Genomic DNA, 26,054 nt, shown 5'->3' with positions numbered 1-26,054 from the left:
ACTCCTATATTGCCTGTATCTAGTTGTGGACATTCGTGCTTTTCCATATTCCCTTTTCCTTGGCGTCGGGGCAGGCGGCAGCAGCCCCTTTCCCCTCACCAGGACTTCCCGGCACTGCCCCGGGCGGGCTCCTTTCTCGGCAGCCCCGGGACGCCAGGAGCCATGCCGGGTCCCTCCGCGCTGCCCCACGCCGGGATTACCCTCTGCGCCCCACACACACAGCGGGACCCCCCACCCCTCGTCCCCTGCAAGCAAGCTCTAAGGAGAAGCTCCCCCGAGCCGGAGGCCTGAGCGGCTGGGGGGGGCAGCCGGGGGCACCTCACAGCTGGAGCGGCGGGGCAGCGGCGGGCGGGGGGTGTGAGGCAGCGCGGCTCTCCCCGCCCCCGGTGGTCGGGGCCCTGCTGTCCCTCTCGGCTCGCCGGCGGCGGGGAAGGGCATGGAGTTGGCGGGAGTCTATAAAAAGCCGCCGTGAGACGAGGCCACCGTCCTGCCAGAGCTGCCGGGAGAGGCTGAGGCGCGGCGCGGCAGCGACACCGACACTATGATCAACCCCAACTACTACCCCTGGGGCTACGACAGCGACAACGGTGAGTGGAGCCGTGGCCCGGCCCGGCTTCTCTGCGGCAGCCGCCCCCGCAGGCAGCGGGTCTGGGAGCGAAGCCCAGGCAAAACGGGAGGCCCCACTTCTGAGCCTCCAAGAGGGGGAATATGGGCTCCGGGCGGGCCGGCTCTGTGCAGCGGCAGCGCGGCCGGGTGGTGTGGCCCGTTGGTCGCCACTCGCCGATGTTGAGATGAAGCTGGTGGAACAGGAGGTAGTGGCAGAGGTCTCTACGTTAAATAGTTAGTTTTTCTACTGTTAATATAATTCAAAGTTTGACATAGCTTTAAAAGCTAGCTTTAGGCTAGCAATCTGTCGTGCCTGCAGAAGTTGGAAACCTGGGGGCCTGTGGTTCCTGCTCGCTCCCCGGCTGTGGGAAGAAGAGCATGGCCTTGGTCAGGCTTTTTCCACATGAGCTTCTTGATAAAACCATGAGGATAATTAAATCTGCATTCCTGTCTTCTTCAGATAGCAGTGGCCTTTTCTCTCTCCAGATGGGTACATGGTGCCACATTTGAATCATTGGGGTATATCCCATCATATTTCTAGCCACTGCAGGACTTGGAGTATACACTTCTAGTCTCCTTCCTTGGTCTCCTAGTCAGTGAAATCCTGAGGTTGCTATGAGAATTTAGGTTCAGTTGAATGACATGCAGTATCCAGTATTCCAGCTAGAATAATCTAATTGCTTTTTACACAATGAAACTCTTGACAGGGCATGACTAACAACCAGGTGATTAGTAACCTACTTATTAATAAATGTAATTGATATTCTATAGCTAGGGAAAGCCAAGCTTGCATTTATTGTAACACAAATATAATTCATACCTAGCTGGAAAAGATCTTCATTCTATTTCTCTGTATTTTTTTCTAGGACCAGATCAGTGGCACAAAAATTACCCGAGTGCCAAAGGACGCCATCAGTCACCTATTGAAATCAATAACAAAGAAGTGCATTACGATCGCTCCCTACTACCGTGGTTTGCTAGTTATGATCCTGGTGCAGCTAAGACCATCCTCAATAATGGGAAAACCTGCAGAGTTGTATTCGATGATTCTTTCGATAGATCAGGTTAGTTTTGTATTCACCTCAAGCTGTCATTATATATCAGTGACTATTTCTCAAGTTGGTTGGAAGACAGTGTGCTTGGAATGCTCATGGCTGTCGAAGGTCTCTGTGTACTGCCTGCATGTGACGTACAGGTTTCTGTGACTCCAGTGCCCTGCACAACCACTGGGAAATGCCTGGGACTACTTTTAAAGTTCATAGGTAAAATCCTAGGGAATGGAGAGAGCTGCAAAGAAGCTTGGTGCAGGATGAATTAAGGTGTAAGGTAAATTCTGGGCTTGCAAAAGCCATTGCAGTTGTGTCACTTTCCAGGAGCAAGGAGTCCAGGCTTTATCTATGAAGACTGAATTCCTCCATTCAAGGCTATTTGAGATGCCCAGCAGAACATCTTTAACTGTGTATATGGCTGAAGGTACACTATTTGAAAACTGTACCCATGTAATTTCTGATAAATGAAGTAATGAACCAGATGTTGCCACAAAGTCACAGTTAAAATTTTGGCATTCATGAGATTTTGTCTTAATGAGGATTGTAGGGCTCAGAAATTCCAGTGTTTCAGCTTTAATGTCCAAAATCTTTTATCCACTCATAGTTATGACAGCATGCAATGTGCTGCATATATAATGCATAGCCTTTAGGAGTTACTGGGTTATATATGTTGGAGAGATATGTCTGTTCTGTTTAACAGGTGCTAGAAATATTTAGTTTATGTTGGCAGAACCACTGACATTTCATGTTAATAGTGTTGGCTATATTTCAAAGGAAAAAACATTACTGAAAGAAGTATGAAATTGCATTAGTACTGAGATAAAAAGGAAAAATCAAATGCATACCTCACTCTTTAGTCTTGTATTAAGGTCAACAGAATTGTGTTATTATTTATAGTACATGGGATGGCAAGAAAAAGAAATGTCGGTTTCAGTAAAATATTGAAGTCTGTCTTCCACGTATTTATTAACTGCATTAGAAGTTCTAGTTTCTATTACATTATAGCGAGGATTGACAGCTATAATTACTAGGAGGAATTTTACTAATAGGTTGATTAATCTTAAATATGTGTGGGCATGGATTTAATGGATTTTTAGTGAATGACTGGGGTTTCACGAATGCTGAGGATCAAAATGTACATAAGCTGGACTAGTTAATACACTATCAAAACTCACAAATGACTATGCAGTCAAGAGTTTGATTACTTTTCTAGCAAAGTGAGAATCTTTAGTGTTCTTTGAATAAAAATACTACTAATGTCAGATAACATGATACATCAGTAAGGAGATAGAGCTGTAGCATATGAGAAGACCTCCATTACCATTACTTAGCTTTTTTAACCAACTCTTTTATTTGTTGGAGCAGCATGAAATATATCAAGGGTTGCATCTTCTGCATAAATGTCAAGGTAATTCTTGTTATAATTACTTAGATTTTGCACGGGAGTATACAGACACAGCAGTCTACAGCATAGATGCAACACTGTGGCCACAAAGAGCAGAAAGTTTTGGAACGTCCTGTATTTTTTTCAGATGAACTGCTCACTAACTGTTGTGTTCTGATCTCAGAAATAAAAAGTGACTCACTGGAAAAAAAGTAGGTGTATTTCTCAACTCTTTGAAGGCAAGAAACATTCAGTGTTTATTGTTATGTCTCCTTTGTTATACCAATGCCTGCAGAGTCTGTGGGTGGTGTTCCTTCTCTAACATAATGCTAATTGCAGGACGAATTCCACTGTGCATACTCCTACTGACTTGAGCATGTTTTAAGTTTTTTAGGTTATGTACAGTGACTTATTTTTTGTGTAAAGGAATCACCAGCTGCATAATACATACATGTGTAATAGCAATCATATAGGAATGATGTTCCTTTGCAACAAACACATTCTATCTATCTATCTATCTATCTATCTATCCATCCATATCTCTCTCTCTCTGAATTATTTCTGAGTTAACAAAAAAACTAAGGGCTTCCCTTATTTTCCTAAATCTTTCAGTTAGAGTGGTCATACCCATATTTGTAGTTATATCTAGATTTTCATTAGTGGTAGATGAAATAGATTGCTGAATAAATTGCAAAGGTGAGTGATAAAATGAATTACTTTGAATGTCTCCGAGTCTTACTTTCCTTGTGTTTTCTCTGCCAGGAATACTTTGAATGTTCACCATTGGGACAGTTTGTTAAATTATTAGAGAGAAGCTTCTAGAAAAAGTGCCATCCAATGTAATTCACATGTTATGTTGAAAAAGACTTATTACTGTTGTCTTTGGAGTTAGTCTGGTGGAAGAAATTGGAAAATTTATCTTCAGTTCTTTATAAAGTCTGGTTAACTTTAAGAATCTGCTATATAACTGAAGGCTTTGATGACAGATATTTGCTTTAGTAGCTGTGTCATGCCTCTGCTGCCTGTCCGTCCAAGTTAATGGACTCAGTTGCCTGTTTTACCATCCCTATGTGGAAGAAAGATGTTAAGCGCTGTAAAATCATTGCAGGTGGAGGCTGGAGTCTCAAAATCCAGGAAAGAGATCAAAACCTCCTAGGTAGTTGTGCCACCTTCTGATGGCCACAATAAAACCCATACCAGAACTTAGGTACTTTGGCAGCCTGCCACTGCTATGTTCAATTATTTAAACTCTAATTAAAACTGAAGGAAGTTTGTCCACAGACACATTTTGGTTGGTTCCTGCAAAAAGTTGCATAACATTTTGTGTACTGAATTTACACTGGAACAAGTCGGTTGGCGTTACAGGAATAGCACAGCTAAATCTCAGTGCTTGTGTAGCTGTGGTACATACCACTCGATGGCTATACTACATGCCACAAAAGGCAGCAAAGTTAAATTCTTTAACACATCTATCATTTGTAGTGTCTGCATGAAGGTACTGAGTGTTAATATAAGCACTGGAGAGCTTGGGTGCAGGGGATTTAGGAGTTGAGTTTCTGTTAACTGAACCTCCATGTGATTATGTTAGAGATAAAAATGAACAGTCAAGGGCCTGCTGAGGCTGCAGTTACTAAGCAGACTGTCAGTTTTCTGCCCCTGGAGACAGGGATTTCAGCCCTACTGTAGATGACAAAGATGATGTGGAAGCTTGCTGATGAACAGGCTCTGGTCAGTAGGCATGAAAATGGGAAAGGTGTGTTGCAGTGCAGGTGAGGGTGGGTGCCACACTGACAGACGCTTCTCTTTTTCCCAGTCTGTCCTCATAAGAGTACAAAGTTCAAATACAAACAAAAGTAATTCTTCTGCATATCTATTCAATGTTTGTTTGAAGAAAATTTCAGTGAGAACTGTGTAAAACATTCCAAAAGCTCTTAGGAAATATATTTTATCCCTGCAGTTAGCCAGAGTGTTTCAGTACAGAGATACTCTTTTGAGCAGAGGCTTTTTTATAACATCTAAAATGTGGCATTGACATTAAAAACCTGTGGGTTTTATACTGCAATGTTAGATGCTGTTATAAAGCAGCATAACAAAGGTAATGTCTCTTTTTCAATTGTCATGCAGTAATACCATACTAATTTAATTTCATTGTGGTTTACCAGTTCATTTTATGGATTTGGCCGGATGTGAGGATCATAAATCTTAAAAGAACAGTTAGTTCTTCTCGTGTTTATAAACACAGCTCACCTCAGGAGTCTGTTTAGTGCTCCTTGTGTTTTTCCACCTGACTTTGACAGTATGCCTTCACACCAAAAAGGGAAAGCATTTGCGTAGGCATAACTTTGCCAGTTTTACTTTAATGACGATAGATGACAGTTGACAATAGCGCAGATTAACAACCAGACCCCTACCTAAGCTGCTCAGCAAGTGGATGGACTGATTTCAAAACCTGTTTGTCACATTTCTGTTGTTAAGGTCACCCTGCTAACTAAGGTAAAGTGCAGTGGCCATCTCCACCCAAACTGCATCACACCTTCATTTTGCTGTGTAAACACATAGAGGGAGATAGAGAGTTTTTTCTCACCTTAGCTACATCCTCCAGTGCAACACTTGCCCTCTCTGGGGCAAACCTCTGCCTCAGCGATTACATTGAGAGTGGAAAAACCCCATTCTTTTATTAGCCAGTTCTGTCTCATGCTGCTCAGTTTATGACGGATCAAATAAAAGGTGAACCTTTTTACTGGAACTGATGTCCACATGTGTGTCCATGTAGGATTGCTCTGTGATAAACCATTCTTCAATGTGGATGGAGGGACAAGGAATTAGAGCAAGTGCTTCAGACTAAGATGACATTTTTACGTCTGGTATCAGGCACTGGTGGAGGGTGGACTGCAAACCCGTATAAAAAGAGTCAGTCACTGAGCAATGGGTGAGAGTTTGAAATGATAAGGCACCAAAAAGGAGTGAATACTTTTCTCCCATGTCTTCCTGGGCTGATTTGTATATATATTCCTGCAGCTGGGCCATTTTACTTTAATGGCAGCAAGTTTAAGGGAGTTACATTTTGGTAGGTCTGCTGTGTCCATGCTCTTACTTCTGTAGAGCAGAAACAGGAACAGAAATGTCACGTTTCAAATATTCAGAATTAAGTCCAGCCATTCAGCTAGCCATGTGAAAAGGATTATGCAGTATTTCAGAGGAATAAGACAGAAGCTGGCTGTCCATATATCAGTGAGTGAGCCTGCAGGCTCCTTTTTTAAAGCTTTTGCTATTTGTTTCATGCAGTGTCGTAGGTAGAAGCTCAGAATGAGTCATGGGGCCTTCTAGAAAAGCATCCCTTTGTGTTTTGCGGTAGGAAAATAGCTACTGCAGCCCTAAAACTGGGAGTCTCAGATAATTAAGGTAAACATTTCCTATGTAATAATTGTTAGCATAGTTCCCTGTTACATACAAATATGTAAATATATAAAAATAAAGCTATATTTTAACACCACTGAAAAACAATTTAAGGATACCATAGTTTCTTTTATAAACTTTTACCTCATATTCTTTTTTCTAACTGGTATATGGGTGTGTATTTATTGGTGTTAGTATTTTCTGAAAACAAAAACCCAAGAGGATAAAGATACTTTTAGAATTTAGGTTCTTAGCCACATGTTTAAAAAATTTAAAGATTTATTTTACTAACTTTGAGCTATACAGACGTAGTTTGGGATTTTTTATGTTTTAGATATTGGAGAACTTAATTCTTGAAACTGTTCCATTTACCTTTTTTAAAGCATAGGGAAATTGCATTTACTGACTTGTCATTTCACGTATTTGTGTTTTGTACTACACACGTGCAATTAAGAGAAATAAAACACAAAACATCTTTTTGTCCTTCAGGAGATGTTGGTTTGTAGGCATCTCAGTCTTTGAATCGTTCTGTCTGCTTAAAGTGTGCTAAGTAAAAGCTACTGTCTATTTATAGATGAGTGAAGCTGGAATGTGTTGGCATGAGGTGATGCAGAGCTTTACCTAATGCCCAATTGAAAATGTCTGCTGATGGCCCATCAGTGGAAATAATGACACATTTTTACCTTAAACTGGATTATTTGGTCTTACAGATCTATTTTAATGGAGAATTGATGGCCTTGTCAGCTACTACTGTTACCGTATCTGCATTGACCATAGAACTGAATGTCTGTGGGAATAAGTAAAAGGAATTTGTTGAGGATAACAGCTTGCTCTTAATGTTCAGTAAAGAATACTCTTAGTACTTTATTTCTTGAAATGATCATGGATTTCATTCCTTTTCAGATTGAAGGCTATTTTTTTCTAGCATATAAAGACCTGTCCTTGAGAACTGCTGAATGGTTTATAGGAATGCTATAATTTCTATCTCCAAACAAAGTGAATGAGAACTTAGTATTAATTAGTATTTAGTGAATATGAAGAAGATCATCCCTTTTTATCATGAGATTCTTTCAAATACACAACCTTCATTTGGTACATAATGTAAAAATGTTAAGATTATTTAGAATACGGGGTATTGTTCATCACAGGCTGAATTTTTCTTTACGAAAAAAGTTTGTGTTCTCAGTGATTGCTTTTCTGGTTCATTTGCTGTTTTCTTTCTCCTCTTCCACAGCCAGAGGGAGCAGCCATTATAGCAGAAGCAGCATTACTGATTTCATAGGTTTTAAAACAAATAAGTCATAGTCTGCAGTAAGAGACAGAATTTCTAGCATTTTGTGGGAATTTATCATCTCGCACTTCAGTAGTTCATCTTAAACATTGCTGGTTTTGTGTGTTTTCATATAGGTAGGTATTAGAAGGAATTTAGGGGACGATTAAGACACCTAAATTTAGTTGTCTTATGTGGGCTTTTACTGTAGGTGAACTGTCTCTAAACTCCCATTCTAGTCAACAGAGATGGAGTCACAGTCAATGGAGTCTGAGGAGCAATTCAGGTCACCATCAGTTGAACGTCTACCTTAAGGCAAGCAGAATTACTCTAGAGGCTCGACTGTTCTAATTAGGGTCTTACTTCACTTACCCAAACATAGGCACCTCATGCCATTTTTGATAACTTAATGTATTTTACCTTGCCCCTAGATACTGCTTTAGAAAAATACAGTTCTTCTACAGATCTTGTATCACATCTTCCAGTCCTGTTCAGATGTCTTTGGCATATCCCAGAAGGTACTAGATGCACATTTATGCAGCTGAATTAAAACAATGATCTCGACTGACTATAATGGAAGCCTAGACACAATTGTCAACTGCCTGTAAGTGCATGTAGCTGAAGATGGTTGCTAAAATCAGTGCAGATTTCTTAGAGGTACTCAGTAGTCTCAGAATATAGAACATCTATACAGTAAATATGTAAATATTTTTAAAAGATATGTATTTCCTTTTAAAAATTGGAAGATACCTGAGTCTAATGCTGATGCAGATTATCAATTGCAGTGCTGAGAGGTGGGCCACTTCCAGGAGTCTACAGGCTGCGTCAGCTTCACTTTCATTGGGGTTCATCTGATGACCACGGCTCTGAGCATGTTGTGAATGGAGTGAGGTATGCAGGAGAGGTAAGACTCACCACTTTTTACTTTAAAATAGGGTGTAAGGTAACATTTGTCATTATCGTTCAGGTGGGACAAATTTTGTCATTTGTCTGCTTTTCAGGGAGCTCTTTGTATTTCTTCTTACTGACATTTTCTTCCTACTGCCATCAATTCTTAGAAATGTGAATCAGCTTGAAATAATTCTCACAGTATAAGAAAATAAAAATACTATGTGAAACTAAAGTTTCCATGTTCTCAAACCAGCGTGGCTTGAAACACAGGACAGCATGACTGAATTACTGAGAAGCAATGCAAAGTTACTAAAACAGTATTCTGAAAGTATAGTATTATAGCAAAAGTATAAAATTGTAGCAACAGAAAGGGGGAAGAATGTGTTACCTGGATTTTCTACCGTTAGGGTTGTAAGGGAGGATAAGAACTGTAGACTAAAAATATACAGAGCTTACATTCATATGGATTCTTTGCTAGAATTGCTGTAATCTGAAAGCCAAATGGAAATGAGTCACATATTGTGGATGACTTCTGAACTGCATGTTCTACCTGCTTATTTAAGCATCTTTTCCGTGTTCTTCAACTTTAAGATGAGATTTCTGTTCTTTTTTGCAATTTCTGTAGTAAGATGTTTATAGTTTATTTTAAAGCAAATAACAGCCTAAATGGTAATATATGGCTGATAAAATTGATAGATGAATTGCTGTGGGGTTTTTTTTTTCCTCATTCTTTTTTGCCCCAAACTCTCTCATATATATGTAGAACTCTAAATTCGCCCTCTGATGGCTTGCTATTCAATAATGGCTTTTTTTAACATGTTTTTCTTTGTTTCCAGCTACATTTGTTACACTGGAATCCCAAATACAGTAATTACCTTGATGCTGTGAGAAGAACTGATGGAATAGCTGTTTTGGCCATATTTTTGCAAGTACGAAGAAGCATGCAACCCTTCTTTGTACTGCTATTATAGAGTTTTCTATTCTTACAGGGTTAAAAAAGTCAAAACGCTCTGAATATATTTGCTAGGGATCGTACCACATTGAAGGGCTTAACTTTCCATAATGGGTGCTTTTCAAGTTATAGAGCATGAGTCATGTTATTTCAGATGGTATCTAATACTACACACGCATGTCCCAGCAGCTATTGTGTCACTGTGTGGCTAGTGGAAACTGTAAATGCAGATATATTTGCCCCTGTTTTGGGGACACGATGTCAGTAGTGGCCCTCTGACCAATAGCAGTCAGCTGTCTTCTGTGCTAATCATGGACTGATTTCAAGGACAGATACCGCTCCTAGGCTTTTCATGAATTTTCTCGCAGGCAAAACTAACTCACAGACAATACATGTAACTCATCCTTTTTTAAAATCTTTTTGGGCACATGCAGTCTTAGCCTGAAATACTGGGCTTTGCTCTCTCTTGTTTTATTAATCTTCACTAGAGGTAGAAAAGTGGACATCTGTGTTGAGATCAGCAATTGCAAACAGTAGATCTGATCATGAATTCTGGATTTTAAACTAGAATGAAACTTTTTCTGAATTCTGTACTTGAGTCTGAAGATTTGTTTATTTTTGTTCGGCTAAAATTCAATGTCAACAGGAATAGCTGTATTGTGAAATTACCCGTGATGCTGATTTTCTGTACTGATATAATTTTCTCATTTGCATCATATTATCTGTTGGGGTACAGACTGAAGACGTAGCTTACTAAGCTGGTAGGGGTGAGAGGTTGGGTTAATGCATTGTAATTTTATAGTTGATATATGTTTAGAAGCACATATAATAAAATACGAGAAGGAAGAAAACTGATCAAGCAGAACTCTTTGGTTAGCTCATGCTTTCTTCTTTACAGGTAGGGAAAACTCCCAAACCAGAGATGAAAAGAATTCTCGAAGAAATAAATGCTATCAAAACAAAGGTAATGATGTTGGGCTTTTCATTGTAGGAAGATCACCATTCTAGACTCGCAAATTCTCAGGGAAAAAAAAAATAATCAAGAGGCATGACTTTCTAGTTTTCAAATTCTGCTCTGCAACATTGCAAGAATATACTTGTGAATAAAACTGTGGGTAGCTTTTCCTTAACAAGAAAAGTCCTTTCTTCCATTTACATATGAGCCTTCTTTGGCTTTAAGTGGGCCTTACAATTTTGTGAAAATAAGAGTCATTTCACCAAACTTTACTCACCTAAAAACTAGGCATGGAGTCTTATTCTCTTAGTGGTCAGTGACAAAAGAAAGGCACCTTTGGAAATTGGTCTGTTCAGTCTTGAAATAGGCTGCCAAATGGACCTCTGGAAATGCCACTGACTAGCCATCTCTGTCTCAGATAGCATTATCTGATAAGAATCTCACCGTAAACATACATTTCATAGGTTGTCTTGTTTGTTACTACCACAGATACTATAAATCTAGAGTACCTGTCTCACTTCATTATATGGTGACCTAATCTCATATTCAATAGATAGGCAGAATTTCCATAAGAAAGGAGGCCAGAAGGAAGAGTATTTCTGCACAGAAATGAGTGAAGCACATTGGTACTGGACGCCACTTCACATGAGTTAGCTCAGGTACAAGAAGTAGCATCATGGAGTTGTATGTTGTGTCATGCTTCTCTGGGCCCATCTGTGAGGGTCATTCAGTCCACTTATCTTTACACTGCATCATTATGTATTGTGTAGATGTGTGCTTAGTTTCCTTAGTCTGTACCATTGAAGTATCTGAGTCACTCTCTCTTAAAATACCACAGCTGCATCTTTACCTAATCTTGACTAGAGCTGTTGAAGAGTTTTCAGTTTGGTTTTGTTGTGGTTTTGGTTTTTTTTAAGGGGAAAGAAGCTCCTTTTCCAAACTTCGATCCTTCAATTCTTTTCCCTAAATCTCATGACTACTGGACGTACCATGGGTCTTTCACTACTCCACCTTGTGAAGAGTGCATCACCTGGATTATTCTTAGAGAGCCTATCATAGTCAGCTCAGACCAGGTAAACTTCAAATAGATAATATTTTACCCATTTCTTTTTAGTTACATGCCATAATCTGATCTTATTCTTTTGACAAGGAAAATGCTCATTGGATTCTGTGAGAAATTGCATGATTAAAAGGACATTGAAGACCTGAATGCCTTAGAAACTACCTTGGGACTCCATAGAGAACCTGTAAAAATCTCCAAAGGACTGCAGTCTACAACCTAATACGTGCAATCAACCTATTAGACACATCTGTCTATCTGTCTCTGTATGACTCCCACTTTAACTAATTGAGCAGAGATGATGACCTTCTCTACTCGCAACAGGTCATTGTTTCCTAGCCCACATCAGACATCATTGTGGTTCAAATTCACAGACATCAGAGAGCTTTATAAATCAGTAAAATCATAACACAGTGTAGATGGTAAGAGTTTACAGCAGTTTGGAGTGTGACTGACACCAAGCAGTAGTTACTATATCTGAGAGTTCTTGCTCCTGTGGGCAAGAGACCTCTTGCGACATGAACTAAAGGAAAGAGCAGCTCTTTTTGTTTCACAGTCCCTATGTTCCCATGATATTAACTCTTGCTAGTAGGAAAAGATGGAGCTGGATGTGGCTCACACCTTTTATTTTACACAGAGCTGAAAAGTGCATTACACCAAGAGCCAGTGGAGGAAAGCTCAAACCATTAAGCTCTATTCTCCTGCAACCGTTTAAATCAGAATTTTGACACATTTAGCTGAAGCTTTAAGTTTGCACCAACAACTTTGATTATGCAGGACTTTTTCAACCATTTAGATTGCCTCAAGCTTCCTCAAGTAAAGTGTTAATTGCTTGTCATGATGAATGTTTGAGGGTAATCACTGGACAAATTATGAAATAAAGCTGCTGTCAAAAAGTGACCATCTGCAGTGAAATGCAGTGGGACAGTCAGGTACCTTAACTACGTTGCACGCCTAATGAAGCAGGAGTCCAGTGTTCTCACCTAACGCAGCTGAGCATTTCCAACTCTTTGAACATTGTTCTTTGCAAATGTGTCTCTTATAGCTTGCTTCTTTGAAAAACGTCTTTTATCAGAATACAAATTTACTGGGATTCTGTCTGCCCCACATTCTAGATGGCATCAGGTAACCAGGAAAGTATTGTATCAGGTGCTTGATGCCCATGTTTCTGGAAGCTATACCAGCTAAATTTTCACAAACAGGAGCAGTATCAGATAACTGTAATTTGTTAATTTGAAAGCCTTCTCTGGTCACTTACCACAACGAAGTATTTCTTGTTAATCCTCATTCTCCTTCAATCCCATTTATAGAAATTTGAGTGCCCTCTTTCATCACATTTCACCCTGTGATTCTACTTGTATCGCACAAGTCAGTTTTCTCATTTGAGATTATTCCTTTACTCAGCAGACTACGATGATACGATGTCACAAGTTCCAAGACTCCAGGATAGTGAGAACATGAACATTAATCAAGTGACTGACATATTATGTAGATACTGTATGTAGACACATAACTTTTCATTTTTGATTCTCAAGGTGATAAGGTGTTTTGTTGTATTGATTAATGTGCACATATCACCAAAAAAATCTGTTTTCTAGTACTTCATATTTATGTAGCTCTCTATCTTTTAAAGAATAGAACTCAGGTATGATGGGAAGCTTAGCTGGGAAAAGATGAAATAGGGTAATATATTCATATGACTTACAGCTTGATTTTCACAGCTTATTGAATTTGTCTGCCTCCTGTTTCCCTGCCCATCCGAAAATTAATATATGCAGGCTATTTTGAAGCTGATACTTGCGTGAAAAATACAAATGTGGTCTGACTGGTTTCCACAAAATAAATCTGTTCAGAGGTTTATATTACAGAAGATCAACTACAGATTTTTTGGGGAAAAGTGTAGTCATTACTGAGCATCTCTGATTTAAAATGCATTTTTAAAGGAATAACTAATCACATCATTGATCCAGCTTCATGAAAAGACTTTTTGATCACTGCTGTATTTGGGTCATGGCCTTTTTTTTCAGCTTAACCAAAGTTAGTGAGTTTTGGGAGACATACAGACTGTTCTCTAATTGGCCGTACTGTAGAAAAATGGAGCATTTAAGGTAAAAAGGAAATTACTACATACAGTATATGTACATATATGTATTATCCTGTCCTGAGATAGTAACTTTTCAGGCAGAATTGGCAGTGTATGTGGGGTACTGTATACAAATACAATAGAAAGACTTCCCTCACTCCAGAGTGCCTGCAGTCTAAATAATGTATTCATAAAAGAGGATTGTGTTACTTCTAATCCTAGAAAGTGTACTGCCATAGCAGCCTCATTAATAGTAATTATTTTAAGCGTGTGTGCATTTACAGTGGATTGCTTGAATGCTTTTGCAGCCAGATGGTAATAATGTATTACCCACAAGGATAAGTGCAGTCACTGCGAATCAGTACTCTGTAGGAAAAATCAATTCACCAGAAATCCCTGTGAGATGTAGGGTGGGTGGCCTAGCTGCTCAGATTACTTTTAATGAAAGGATAGGAATTTAACAGTGGAATAACTGTCCAATAGCAGGCTAATCTTTTCACCTTTATCTAGCTATAGCCTGAATATATGCTTTTTTTTTTTTTTTACTGAGTAGAGCAGATCTTCCACAAATAATAATAAAACCCAGCACTCTCTTCTCCAATAGCATTTTATCAGTACGAACAAAACCGCTGAACTATTTTCATCTCCTACTGTTCCTGTACAAAGTATTCTTCCTTTGAAATCTGAAATTTAATTTCAGGTGAATAATCCCTCTGATGCATATTATATTGGTTATAAATGTGACACCATCACTGTTAGGCAAACTGAGATAGCTGGCTTTTCTGAGCTGTGTAGTGATGAGCAACACTGAGATGACTGAGCTAGCTCAGTCTATAAACTGGAATTAGTGTAGTCACAGTGAACCCAGCTTTTACACCCCAGACAGAAGTTCTGCTTCTATTGGACTTGAATTCTGTACCATAAAAGGTAGATACAGCAGCGTATCAGAGCTGGTTGCGAACAAAGTTGATGCGTGCCATCCAGGGGGCTACATTTTCAGGTGTACGCATGGGAAAATGTATGCATCCTTTTCACGGTAAGCCATTCAAACAGGGAAGTGTCGAGTGTCTGAATCCCAGCTGATATGCTTTCTGTCTGATGTTGTGCATGGCAGTGACAATAAATTAACATAATGTATCTGTATGTGGGTATATGTGTTGCATCCTTTGAAAATCAGAAAGTAGTAGAGGAAAAGCATTATACAGTTTTGAAGAGTATGGGCAGAACTCTTCTTTTGGCATCCCTCAAAAACCCATACCTTGGTTAAAAAAAAACTGGCCAGGGAGAGTGAAGCTGCAGACCCTGTTCACAAACAATTTGAAACCTTGACCAAGTCATCATCCAGATTTACATTCCTGTTATTGATAATGGCCTTTTTTGTGTCACTGCAGCAGAATATATCCTCTGCTACAGACTCACCACAGAAATGAACAATTAGTTTATAATTTAGCCTTAACACCTTGCCATTTCAGAGGTTTCTCAACAATCAGACACTAAGGCAGGGTTAGAGTTGGAGAGGTTTATTAGGGCATAGGCTGATCTATTTGCATTTTCTGAGGACTTCCCACAGTTTGTCTGGCTGTACATAGTTCTGTAGACAGTACATAAACGACAGTACTTTTCACAATCCTGTTCAGATAGGACCCATTTTTTCTGTCTTGTCTATTTCTAAGTATATTACTGCTAGGAAAAGAATGTGAGTACAGTTCTTGTGGTGATGGGGTGAAGGATATCTTCACAACTTTTAAGGAGACTTTCTCCCCAGCTTCTGGGGCTGGGCCAGCCTCCTTTGTTTAATTGTTGAGCTGTGGATTTGATCCCAAGGGATTTCCATCAGGACACTTCAATTTTTGCTCTCCTGCAGATGGCGAAGCTCCGCAGCCTATCCAAGAATGCCGAGAATGAACCTGATCTCCCTCTGGTTGATAACTGGCGCCCGACTCAGCCTCGGTATTTCAGGATGGTGAGCGCATCGTTCCTCTAGGACCTGGCTCAGGTTGGGTGTCCCTGAGTGAGGCGACCTCTAGAACTAAGAGATGGTTGTGCTTTGTGTCCTCTGTTGCATTGAGACAGAACTCCAGCAGTATGTCTGGAGGCTGAAACTCGAGTCATGAAATGTGAATTTCACTTTCAGAGGATAACATTTATTTAGGCAAATCCTATCATTAAAATAGGAGTAGAGAATCTGTTTGGGTCTTCATAACCACTTTAACATTAGCTTTTGTTAATAGTACAAAGGAAGAAAGAAGATGCTACTAACAACTGCAAAACCATTTCCTATTTCCCATATCTCTTGATGCTTGCCTTAGTCCATGCTAAAGAGGTTGCAGTTAAAAGAAGTAATTGTTTTCAGCATAGAACCATATTTTTCAGTAGTTGTTTTTAGCATTTTCTATATCCTGCTCTGAGCTGCACCAGTTAATGCACAGGGCATTCTTGGAAATAAATGAGAGCACTCTTTTGGTATTCGGTACTCACCTAAAATACAAAATGATAGAAAATTGCTTCGTTACCATTGATAAATAAGTTTTTAACTGCTTAAAACAATGGACAGGTGAAACAGAGGTCTATTCTGAAAATTGTATTCACTGATTTATATGTAGTTCAAACTGGAATGGGGGAAGAGCTGTTTCTGTTTGTGTCACAGCTGGTTTTCCATATTAAAAGACTAATTTGTATGTTAACATTGTAGCAACCAAAGTGACATGGATTTTGAGAACTTGGTCTCTTCATATCCTGAATATGTATTTTCTCCATGTATGCAAGTGGCTTTGCTGTGTAAACTGGGTGTTAAGACAGCAAGAGTTCTTAATCTTTTTAGTGTTTTGGGGGTTTTTTTGAGGCAGATTCTCAATTAAGGTGCAAATATAACTGATTCTGCTGTCCATGAGATTTGTGCATAAGTATCTGGAACCACAGTTTGACTCTTCTGATCAAAATGCAGTTGATCAGGGTGTTCTTATCCCTTCTTTTGGTATAAAGATCAATGAAACAGGATTGTAAGCCTATACTTGAAATAACAGTATTTCTGCATTAAAAAATCCAACAATAATAAATACATTTACTTAAGAATTTGTTCTGTATGTTGTTTTTTCCAATTTTAGAAACATGTAAAAATAACCGAATTTTAAAGAAAGACGTGTCCTCTGTAATACACCTTCATGGAAACTGATGATGGATGGTATTTTAGATGTCTGTTTGAACTACAAGAGTACTGATAATATTTCATGTGACTGCAAGAAATAGCATCTTAAATATGCTACATCATTGAGACATCCACATCTGTTCTTTTAGTGAGATCATTCTATTCTGACGATGACTTTCCTGTACTGTCATATGAATCAACTCCTCAAGCTGAATGCACAGTGGAAAAATTCAGTCTGTGTCTAAAACCATTAATCTGAATGGTAGTTTACACCGAGCTCTGGAAATACAAAGGAGCTGCTGCTCTGGCAGCGACTGGACTTTTAGGGCAGGAGGATGTTGCTGAGCTTGGTGATGAGATGGGATATGCTCCCTGTCTCCAGGTCCCCTGCTGTGAAAGCTTCTGGACCATGTCCTCACTCTGCTTTCTTCCTTCAAATAGGTAGTGTTTGGGCTGGGAAACTTAATTTAGTCATTGTTAGTATTTCCCAACAGATTTCCCAAGTAGATTGCGTTGTGCTGTTTGTGTTTGCACTTTTCATTTGTAAAATGATTCATTTGTGAAATGATTCAGATGAGTTAACACCTGTTTACATTGCATGCACATATTGCTGACTTTAACACAGATTGTCTTACATGTCCATATTTCCACTTACTCGAATGACTTCTTATGTAAAGCCTATGCAGGTCCCTATGTTTGAAAACATACATATTTTTTGAATTCTTAATTAAATGTAATCTCTTCCCAGCTGTGTGGTTCCAGGACAGTTCAAAGCATAGCTTTGTGTTTGAACATCAGTACCCAACACAGTGTTAGCTGTAGGGACAAGAATATGCTGCTGGATTTTGCTTTATACTTCAGGGGAAGGTTTAATCCATAAACATTTCTGTATCTCATAAACTTCTAAGTAAATATCCGAAACATGAGGAAGTATTCTGTATCTGGTAACCAATGTTACTCTGAACAGAAATGCAAGTCACAGAACATCACTGACCATGCAGGACAGGGTGCCCATAGACTGCCCAGCACTTCCTGCCTTCGGCTGAAAATGACAATTTCCTGATACATGAAACTATGAGAAAACAATACTTTAATCACCTTTCTGTCTTCTGTTTGTTTTTCTCCAGTCAATTCTGCAGTATATGTCTGTTTGCTTATAGGTTTCTTCATTAGAAGAAGGAATTTTGAAGCAAAAATTATTTTTCTAAAAAACTATGTCATTTGCTGTGTATTAGAATATAAGTTATTTTATAATGTGATTTATTAAACTAAGTTGCATATCTCAGAGCAGGCTTTATCTTCCTTGCAATTTATGATATTGCAAAACTGGGATATATAGTCTCCGAGGTTTTTTAACAATACAGTGGTTTCCCAGTCACACTTTGCAAAGGAGCTGTCTGGGTTTTGGAAATGAAGCTGAGGTCAGCTTCATCCTCTAGAGCCAAGTTTGTTAAGTTTTAAACTAAGAGTGGAAGTAATGTCCCTAAAGAAAGTGTTTGACTTTTTCATGCAGTTGGTTTCATAGTATGTGTATTTATAATGAGTAAAAGGTACACTAAATTGGGCACTGGACTGTGTTGACTCAGTGGCAGGTAGGAGAAAGCGTGTGAATATGGGTTTGGCGGTTGTTTCACAGACCCCCTTCCAGCGTTTAAGAGATTGTCTGAAGTCATGATGACGGATCGAGAAAACAGTGGTTCAGCAGGCATCAGGAAAAAATGGAAAGTGTAGGAGTAGAAGGAAAACAAAAAGCCGAAGAATGAGGGGCGCTTCAGGGGCACTGTAAATTGAGCTGTAAGCTGAAGGTATGAGGAGATCATGGAGAGTTTTGAAGGCAGCATGGGGGGAAACGTGGAGTGATGGGAGTCAGCATTTAGAATGTGTTCGTGTCTGATGCAATTTTCTTTTCTCTCTGGCTCTGTTCACTGTTGTTTTACAGAGGTTCTCCCTTGCTTTTAGCTTGCAGCTTTCTGTAAGTGCAAGAAAAAATAATCACTGGTATGACTGAATTCAGGTCACTGTAAGAATAACATCCCACGCGTCTCACTTCTACCTGCATATTTCCACCGTGGGATACAGTTCTGTGCACGGCCGGAGCAGGGAGGCCTGGGTTCAGACGTACCTGGTAAAAAGGGAAGACATCAAATGTTCATCTGGGTGGGATAGAAAATAATGAGTTACTACAATATTTGACTTTACACACCATGTATGCCTGACGGTGATATCAGTGCTAATTTAGGAGCAGTCCCTCTGAAATGGAAATGCAGACATGAGACACGCAGCCCCATTGCACAGCTCGTTGACAGCCAAGTTACTTTTCATCTGCTGCAGATGTCAAAAATAATTCAACCCAGCCTAGCTCTGTGGTGCTGTGAGTCTTCCTGAAACTCGAAACGTTTTAAAGGGATGGCTGTACCTGTGTCCGTGTCACTGGCAGTCGTCAACATGAGTAAGAAGGTACGTGTGGAATGAAATCGCAGCTGCCATAGCACCAGAGACATAATTATGCTCATCAGCAGTGAAGATGAATTACCATCAATTTTAGGTAAGATCTGCCTGTCTAAACTTGGTCAGACTAAAAGGTATCCATGGTAAACATGTGGGAAGTCCCATTTTCTCGTGTTGCTCTTTGGGACCCTCTTCTTTAGTCCCAGCATCATGCTGATCAGAGAAGCTATCCTTAGGTTACCTGCAGCTGAGCATGAAACGATCAATGAGCAGACTCACTCTGTGAAGGTCTCTGAGGCAGGCAAGAGGAGGTAGATGTAGACATCAATCTAAAGTTTTATATAAAAATAGCCATGGATTTTAGTGGGGAAGAGTCAAAATCATTCAGGTGATGGATATTTTTGAAGAATTCAGACTCATCAAGTCTGCTTTAGATCAGAGCTACATTTGATTAAATGTGATTTATTCTATATCCAAATTTATGCCTTGGAAATTTCATTAGAGTCATCTGTACAACAGTGGACAGATCTTTAAAGCCCTTCTTTTATATAAACAGTGTTTTGCAAACTATGTGCATGGCTGTTAAGACTATGAGAAAAATTATGAATTATTTTGCCCAAGTTTCAGATTTAATGGAAAAAAAGAAAAAAAGTTCAAATTCTCCTTATGGTGAAGGAATCTTGAGAATTTAAAGAAATATGACTGTACAGTAATGTCTGAAGCAATGCTGCAAAATACAACTTGCTAACTTCAGTCTCAAAATTCTGGTTTTTGTGTTGTTTTGCTGAAAGGAAAAGGAGAGGTTTTCTATGACATCATTTCATCAAAAACATAGTCCTTACGGCTAGAATCAGGCACTTTTCTGCTCCTGGCAATAAAGCATCCTGTGGGGAACATTTGGGATCACAAGAAATGATTGGCACAGACGTTCTGTCCTGTCCCATGTGGCAGCAGTGACGGCTCGCCGGGGCTAGGCTCTCCCGTCTGTCAGCTGGGGAAAGCTGTCCCTGGAGAAAGACATGCAGCTAAGCCCTAGCCATGGTCGCTGGAGGACATATCATGCCTCTAATGGAACATGCTCGAGTCTGGCTTGTGTTGGATAATGTTTGGCTCCCTTGCCTCAATGCCTTTTTCCCACTGAACAGACCTAAGGCTCTGCGTTTTTATAGCTTGCTGTCTGTCTGTGTACCTGTGTATCAACACATACACAAAACACATAGGTGCTACGTAAATGCACATTCTGTTACGGGTTTTTGTTAATGTGGGAGAGCATTTTGACTGAAATTACAACTCGTTTCGGACTCATAGGAGAAAAAGCATCCTTCTAGTGAAGTTAGTCTTGCTTTTACCAAACCTGCCTCTGCTTGGCTGCCTGCTGCCACACCTGCCTGTCTTCCAGAATAAAGCAGCTGAGGAACAGCTCCCTTCCCCTTCTTTTCCAAGAACAAAAGAAACTCATCAGCTCGGAGCAGGTTTGCTTCTTTCCAAAATCGCTGGGGCCATTAATTACCTTTTCGACTCTCCAGCCTACAAACTGCAGCGTTAACTTTGAAGGAGCTAAAGGTGACAGCTGGTCAGGCTAGAGAGGGAGAAGTAGATCCTGCTGGCTCATGCAAGGAGGAGGGTGATGAACTGCGTGGGTGGAAGGTCTCAGGGAAGAGCTGGTGAAGACTGGGCAGATAGCAAACAATTGCAGGTGATCACAGTGAGATGTGCAGAACTGATGTAAAGGCAGAACCCACTGCCGGTTGGTGAAAGTGGTGAGGAGCCCTGAACCATGAAAGGGTCAAATTCTGTCTCTTGAAAACCAGGAGTGTCCTTCATTGGTAAGTGGTGGCATGGCTGTACCGAAGGCATGGGACCGATTAAAAAGCACTTGAAGGAACCTGAGCAAAGCAAGTCCTTTGAGAGGAGAGAAGGCTGTGGCTTTCATTCTTTATGTGCTACAGCAAGATGGAGACTTCGTGGTCCCACATGCAGGCAAGAGGGCAGCTTGGATTAACACTTACACGTACGTAAATAGACGAGGTGGTCCCCTAGGTGCATCGTGTGCGTGCATGGCTGCCTGAAACGCGTTTTATAATGAGGCAGACAGTCTGTTCATTAGATGATTAATTAGAGCTGCTTTTTTGCCTTGTATTCCTGTGGGAAAAGGTGTGTGTAAAAGGTAGGGTTGGTTTTCTTTCCCCTGGGTTTACTTCTCTTAATGCCAGCATACATGTTCTACTCTTCAGTAGTGGGGCTGAGTATTGTCTAGAGTTTGTGATTCTTTACGTAAAGATGCAGAGAATGGCTGCAGAGATCTGTGGAACCATATTGGTGAGTTTCCACTGGAAACACTTGGACACTTGGAAAGCTTTAGCCCCAGGATTTTCTTCACTGGACAATATTCCAAGGATTATGGCAAAGGGTAGGGAGGTCTTGCAATTATTGCAGTTCACAGTGAATGATTAGATCAGTTTTGTGGCTTTCCTACTTTCAAAATGGGTGATCATTGGGTGTATCAGAATGCTGAAAGAAGATACACCATCAACGTGGATACAGCCAGTAAACTAGGACGTGGGCTAGGAAGCAGACAAAAAGGTTTTTTGGAAAGTTTTGTTGATTTTCTGGTTAACATCAATCTATGAAATTGTGTTACTTGTGAGAAGAAGCAGACAACTTTCTTGACCCAAGTAACCGTGGTATACATCTAACACAAGGATAAGAGGAGGCTGGATATATCAGCCTCAGCAGAGCCTTCTGCGTTAATTCTGTTCACAGAACTAGGCTTTAGATTATCTAGGAGCACCCATGTTAAGTGTTGAACCTTGGCATGGAGGCCACACTTGAATTTCTGACAAACCAAATGCTTCTCAACAGCCAGTGAACCATCAGTGATATAAAGGCCCTCTGTTTTCTGTTTTCATCATTGGATTTAAGTTAATTGTTTGGTTTCAGAAAGGGATTAAGCTCTTTTCTCCCTCCCTCACTTGACAAGTAAGTAAGTTCAGGAGAGCATTTAATTCCATGTCACACTAAGTTTTACAATAAATATTGTCCTCCTAATGAATCAGAAAACAGATTATCAATCCAATCTGATAGTAAAGGAAAACACATAGTTATGACCCAAAACCCAACACCATATTTGGTCAGATTTTTCCATTGATCCATCCCATCAGTAGCAGGACTGCTATTGCTGATACCCAAACATTTAAGGAGATCTCTAACTCTAACAGAAATATTAGTCTTTGCTAATTGAAGACAGAGTTGTATAACTTAATGATATTGTAATTGCTGAGAACACTGTATGGAAGAAAGAAGGACCAGGTTGTCAGCCCACCAAATCAGAGAGACCTTTACGATCCTTTAACTTATGATTTTTGACGTCAACTTTGCTATTGTGAAGTGTTGCTGCTGGCTTTCAGATAATGGTCTGTGGGATTTTTCTGATAAAATATGTGAAGGTAATTCCTTTTATTTATTTCATAAAGGCTGCTGAAAGACAATTCTTTGGTAAGAGAAACAGGGAGGATTAAAATAGTTCCCCTTAAGGCTCTCACTAATCACAGCTTCAAAAACATTGACCAAAGCCCTGACTGTCAGAAAGACCATTATGCACATCTGATATGCCACAGATTTATGCTGTCATCGTAGGGGAGCATTCTTCCCTTAGTTAGAAATAGGGATTCTCAGAGATGTCTGATGCTGATTAGGGTAACGATCCCACTTGGGATCTCTGTAGGTTGGGTAGGCTTTTCTGTTATGAAATCTGACATAAGCCTAGAAGTGCTCAAGTCAGCTTCCAAACAGCAGCAGCAGAGGCTCACAGTCATCTTTACTCATTGAGATTTGACATGAGTACAAAAAAATCTACTGCAAAGAACATAATGATACTTTTACTCATTAAACCCCTATTTCTTTATTAAGCATCCCAGTTATGTGCTGGCTTATGGTTCCCCACATGTTTAAAGTCTGCTAGTGAGGGAGCTCTGAGACATCATTCAAATAAAATGATGCTGATACTATAGAAAAACATGAAAATTGCAGGTAGTTTTCAAATAATCCTGACATTGGAATCATATTTGTGTATGAGTAGACTGCAATTCCAGTAGTTTATTCAAAAGTATTTTCCTGTAGAATTAACGAGTAGTGTAGCTTCTGCTATCTCCCCAAAATTCAGTGCATTACTTAGCAACACAAATTGATACGTGAGCAAATAATCACCCCAAAAGAATAGACCCTCATGACCAAGCAGTCAACTTTGCAAGTGTATAAATAGTAACAGATGATACATTTTTCCTTTTTCCTTGTGACATTAAGGATATGTCTACATTAGTTGTGTACTTCAGGACAGCTCCTGATCAGCTCCTACTGGTTCATGCTGCTTGTTAACATAGACATAACATAAAAGCCCCGTCATAGAGCAGAAAGCTGTTGTACTAAACTATGTTGAAACACAGGGAAAAAGAAGATAATTCCTTATCTAAAAAAAAAAAACAAACCAAAAAACAAACCCACAACCAAAACCCCATCAAATCATAGTACATTTAAAATGAGAGAAAACAAAGACATAAAAGAAGACAATGGGCAGTGTTAGCCATCAGAGCAGGCTGTGGAATCAGAAAACAGAAGCCTATCATCTGGCTTCATTTTTGAAGGCATCATGGAAAAGAACAGTTTTAAAGGAGTTTTCTGAGTGGTTTTTGAAGAGCTTCTCCCAGACATGAAGGGATGCCTAAATTCATGCTTGCTTGAAAATGGAAATGACACTTGCTGATCAGAGACAAGTGCTGGCACTTTGATTGCATTTCAGCTAATAGGTCAGGAGAAAGAGGTCTGCGAAGGACCTTGAAAGTCAAAGCAAGTTGTGTGTGTTTAATGCGACAGGGATTCAAAGAGGTGGTGACACAATCTAAAAGAACAAGAAAATGATTTTAGTAAAGAGTGAAAAGGATGTTTTTGCCAGTGCTGGAGGAAAGGACGTGGCAGCAGTGAGGGTGTGGGACTCTGAGAGCCTCAATTCATCCTTAGCTGGTTGGATGAAGAGGCTCAGCGCCCTTAACGGAAGGAACTGGAAAGATTTACACGTAGCTTGGATGAGATCAGGATAATAGGCCTGAATTATTATTGGTACCTTTTACTAGCCCTCCTGCCCAAGCAAAGAACGGTGTTAACAGACCATTTTTCCCATGGTGACCTTGAAGTTAATAGTCAGAAATCTGGCAAAAGGCCAAGTTATTTGTTTGGCCTGAAGATACATCTGTGTGAAGATTATCCATCTGAATGGATATTTAGAGATAATATTGGATTTGCATATATGAGAGATGTGTAAGGGAGAAGGAAACAAAAAAGGCTAGAGTTCAATGAAGCCCTTACAGATGCTGGAGGAAATAAAGAGCAACTTCCAAGTGACAAATTATAGGACATCTCTTACTGAGGACTGATAAACACAAGTTAAATCCTATGGGTTTCTGTGTAGTCCTTTATTTATTTACTAGGCAGTTTTGCAATGAAAAAGACATGTTCATCTCTTTTTTTTCTTCTGAATAACTCCTTTGGGAAGTATAGATGGGTTGTACTTCAAAAATCTATAGGCATATATCAGCAATACCTGACAATGACACATCCAAGAAATGCTAGGTAGGAAATAAGGAAAATGTGTTCAATATAAATATGGAAAAGAGCCATGATGTTTGTAGAAAAGCTTTTAGAAGTATATATACTTTATTTACACTCAGTGTACCAACAGAAGAATAATTCTTCGATCAGCCGTGTTGCCCAGAAATGATGGAAACAAACCTTTACATTATCTTTCTTCTTTTTGGATGTCCAAATTTGTCTGGTCATTGTATACAACTCTCCAGAAAAAATAAAAATTTTATGATCTTATATATTAATCCTCTTTTCTGATACTATTTCATGGTATATTATGTGTATCTGATCACTGTATTTTTGGAAGGGTATGTATCTACCCCATTCCCTGATACGGTTATTTATGCTTATTAATTCCTAATCATCTTTTTACCACCAGAGAATGGCATTTCTGAACTATGGTCTTCTGTGTATACTTGGAGAAATTGGTAAATTTGTTGTGATAGCCTCCATTAGGATCAAGGGAGAATGATTTTATTTTCTAACACGTAGCCTGAATGTCCTTCCATTTGCTCAGAACAAGTCTGTTTGACCAAACTTTTAATCTGAATGTGGGTATGGGAGACAGATGGGAACAAGAACAGTAACTTTTAAGCAATTCTTTTCTCCTTTTACAATAATTTTCCTGTCAGTCAAAATTATGGTGTTTTCTTTGATTTGATTTTTATTTTGAGAACAAAAGCTTATTTACAGGGCATGAAACCAAGGGATATTCTCTGTATCCATGCAGAGTTAATGGTGGAGCATGCGGAGAGACGAAACCAGGCAGTTTCTGGTGGGAGCCTGTGAAATGGTCAGCTGGCGTGAAATACATGACAGGAATGCTCATTGAGAGGCCAAGCATCTCTCTGTATTTATTCCTGACAGTATACGAGTGTTTCAAATTGGGGGGGGGGGGGGGGGGTGTCTCAGTAGTGTCTCTTTTGAGGTCTTGAACCTTTCTGGGATTTCCAAGACAAGTGATATGTGAAACTGGATAAGGACAAAATTTTGCACAGATGCATGGATAGCATCAATCGCCTTATTCAGGAATGGGTATCACAGGAAGTGTGTGCTCCTGACCATCCTTCTTGGAGATGGTTTCTCTTTCCAGGCAAATATAAAGGAGAATATCCTGTGGAAGAAGACCATAAGGAACACTGCTTCTCTTGCTGACATAATACTTACTGGTTTTGAAGAGG

The 26,054-nt window shown here is 39.6% G+C and overlaps 1 protein-coding gene across 1 annotated transcript; it reads left to right on the top strand.

Moving 5' to 3' along the window:
- Positions 1-381: 381 nt before the first annotated feature.
- LOC104633233 (carbonic anhydrase 3-like) lies at positions 382-16,718 on the top strand. Its single transcript, XM_075743785.1, has 7 exons — positions 382-587; positions 1,473-1,670; positions 8,491-8,609; positions 9,433-9,525; positions 10,447-10,512; positions 11,421-11,576; positions 15,511-16,718. Exons 1-7 carry the CDS (start codon positions 542-544, stop codon positions 15,628-15,630), a joined length of 798 nt encoding a protein of 265 aa, XP_075599900.1. The 5' UTR covers positions 382-541; the 3' UTR covers positions 15,631-16,718.
- The last annotated feature ends 9,336 nt before the right edge of the window (positions 16,719-26,054 follow it).

This window comes from Balearica regulorum, chromosome 2, assembly GCF_011004875.1.
Source record: "Balearica regulorum gibbericeps isolate bBalReg1 chromosome 2, bBalReg1.pri, whole genome shotgun sequence".
In the NCBI taxonomy this organism is placed as follows: Eukaryota; Metazoa; Chordata; class Aves; order Gruiformes; family Gruidae; genus Balearica; species Balearica regulorum.
The sequence above is the reverse complement of the archived record's forward strand: the minus strand, read 5'-3'. Positions and strand labels throughout refer to the sequence as shown.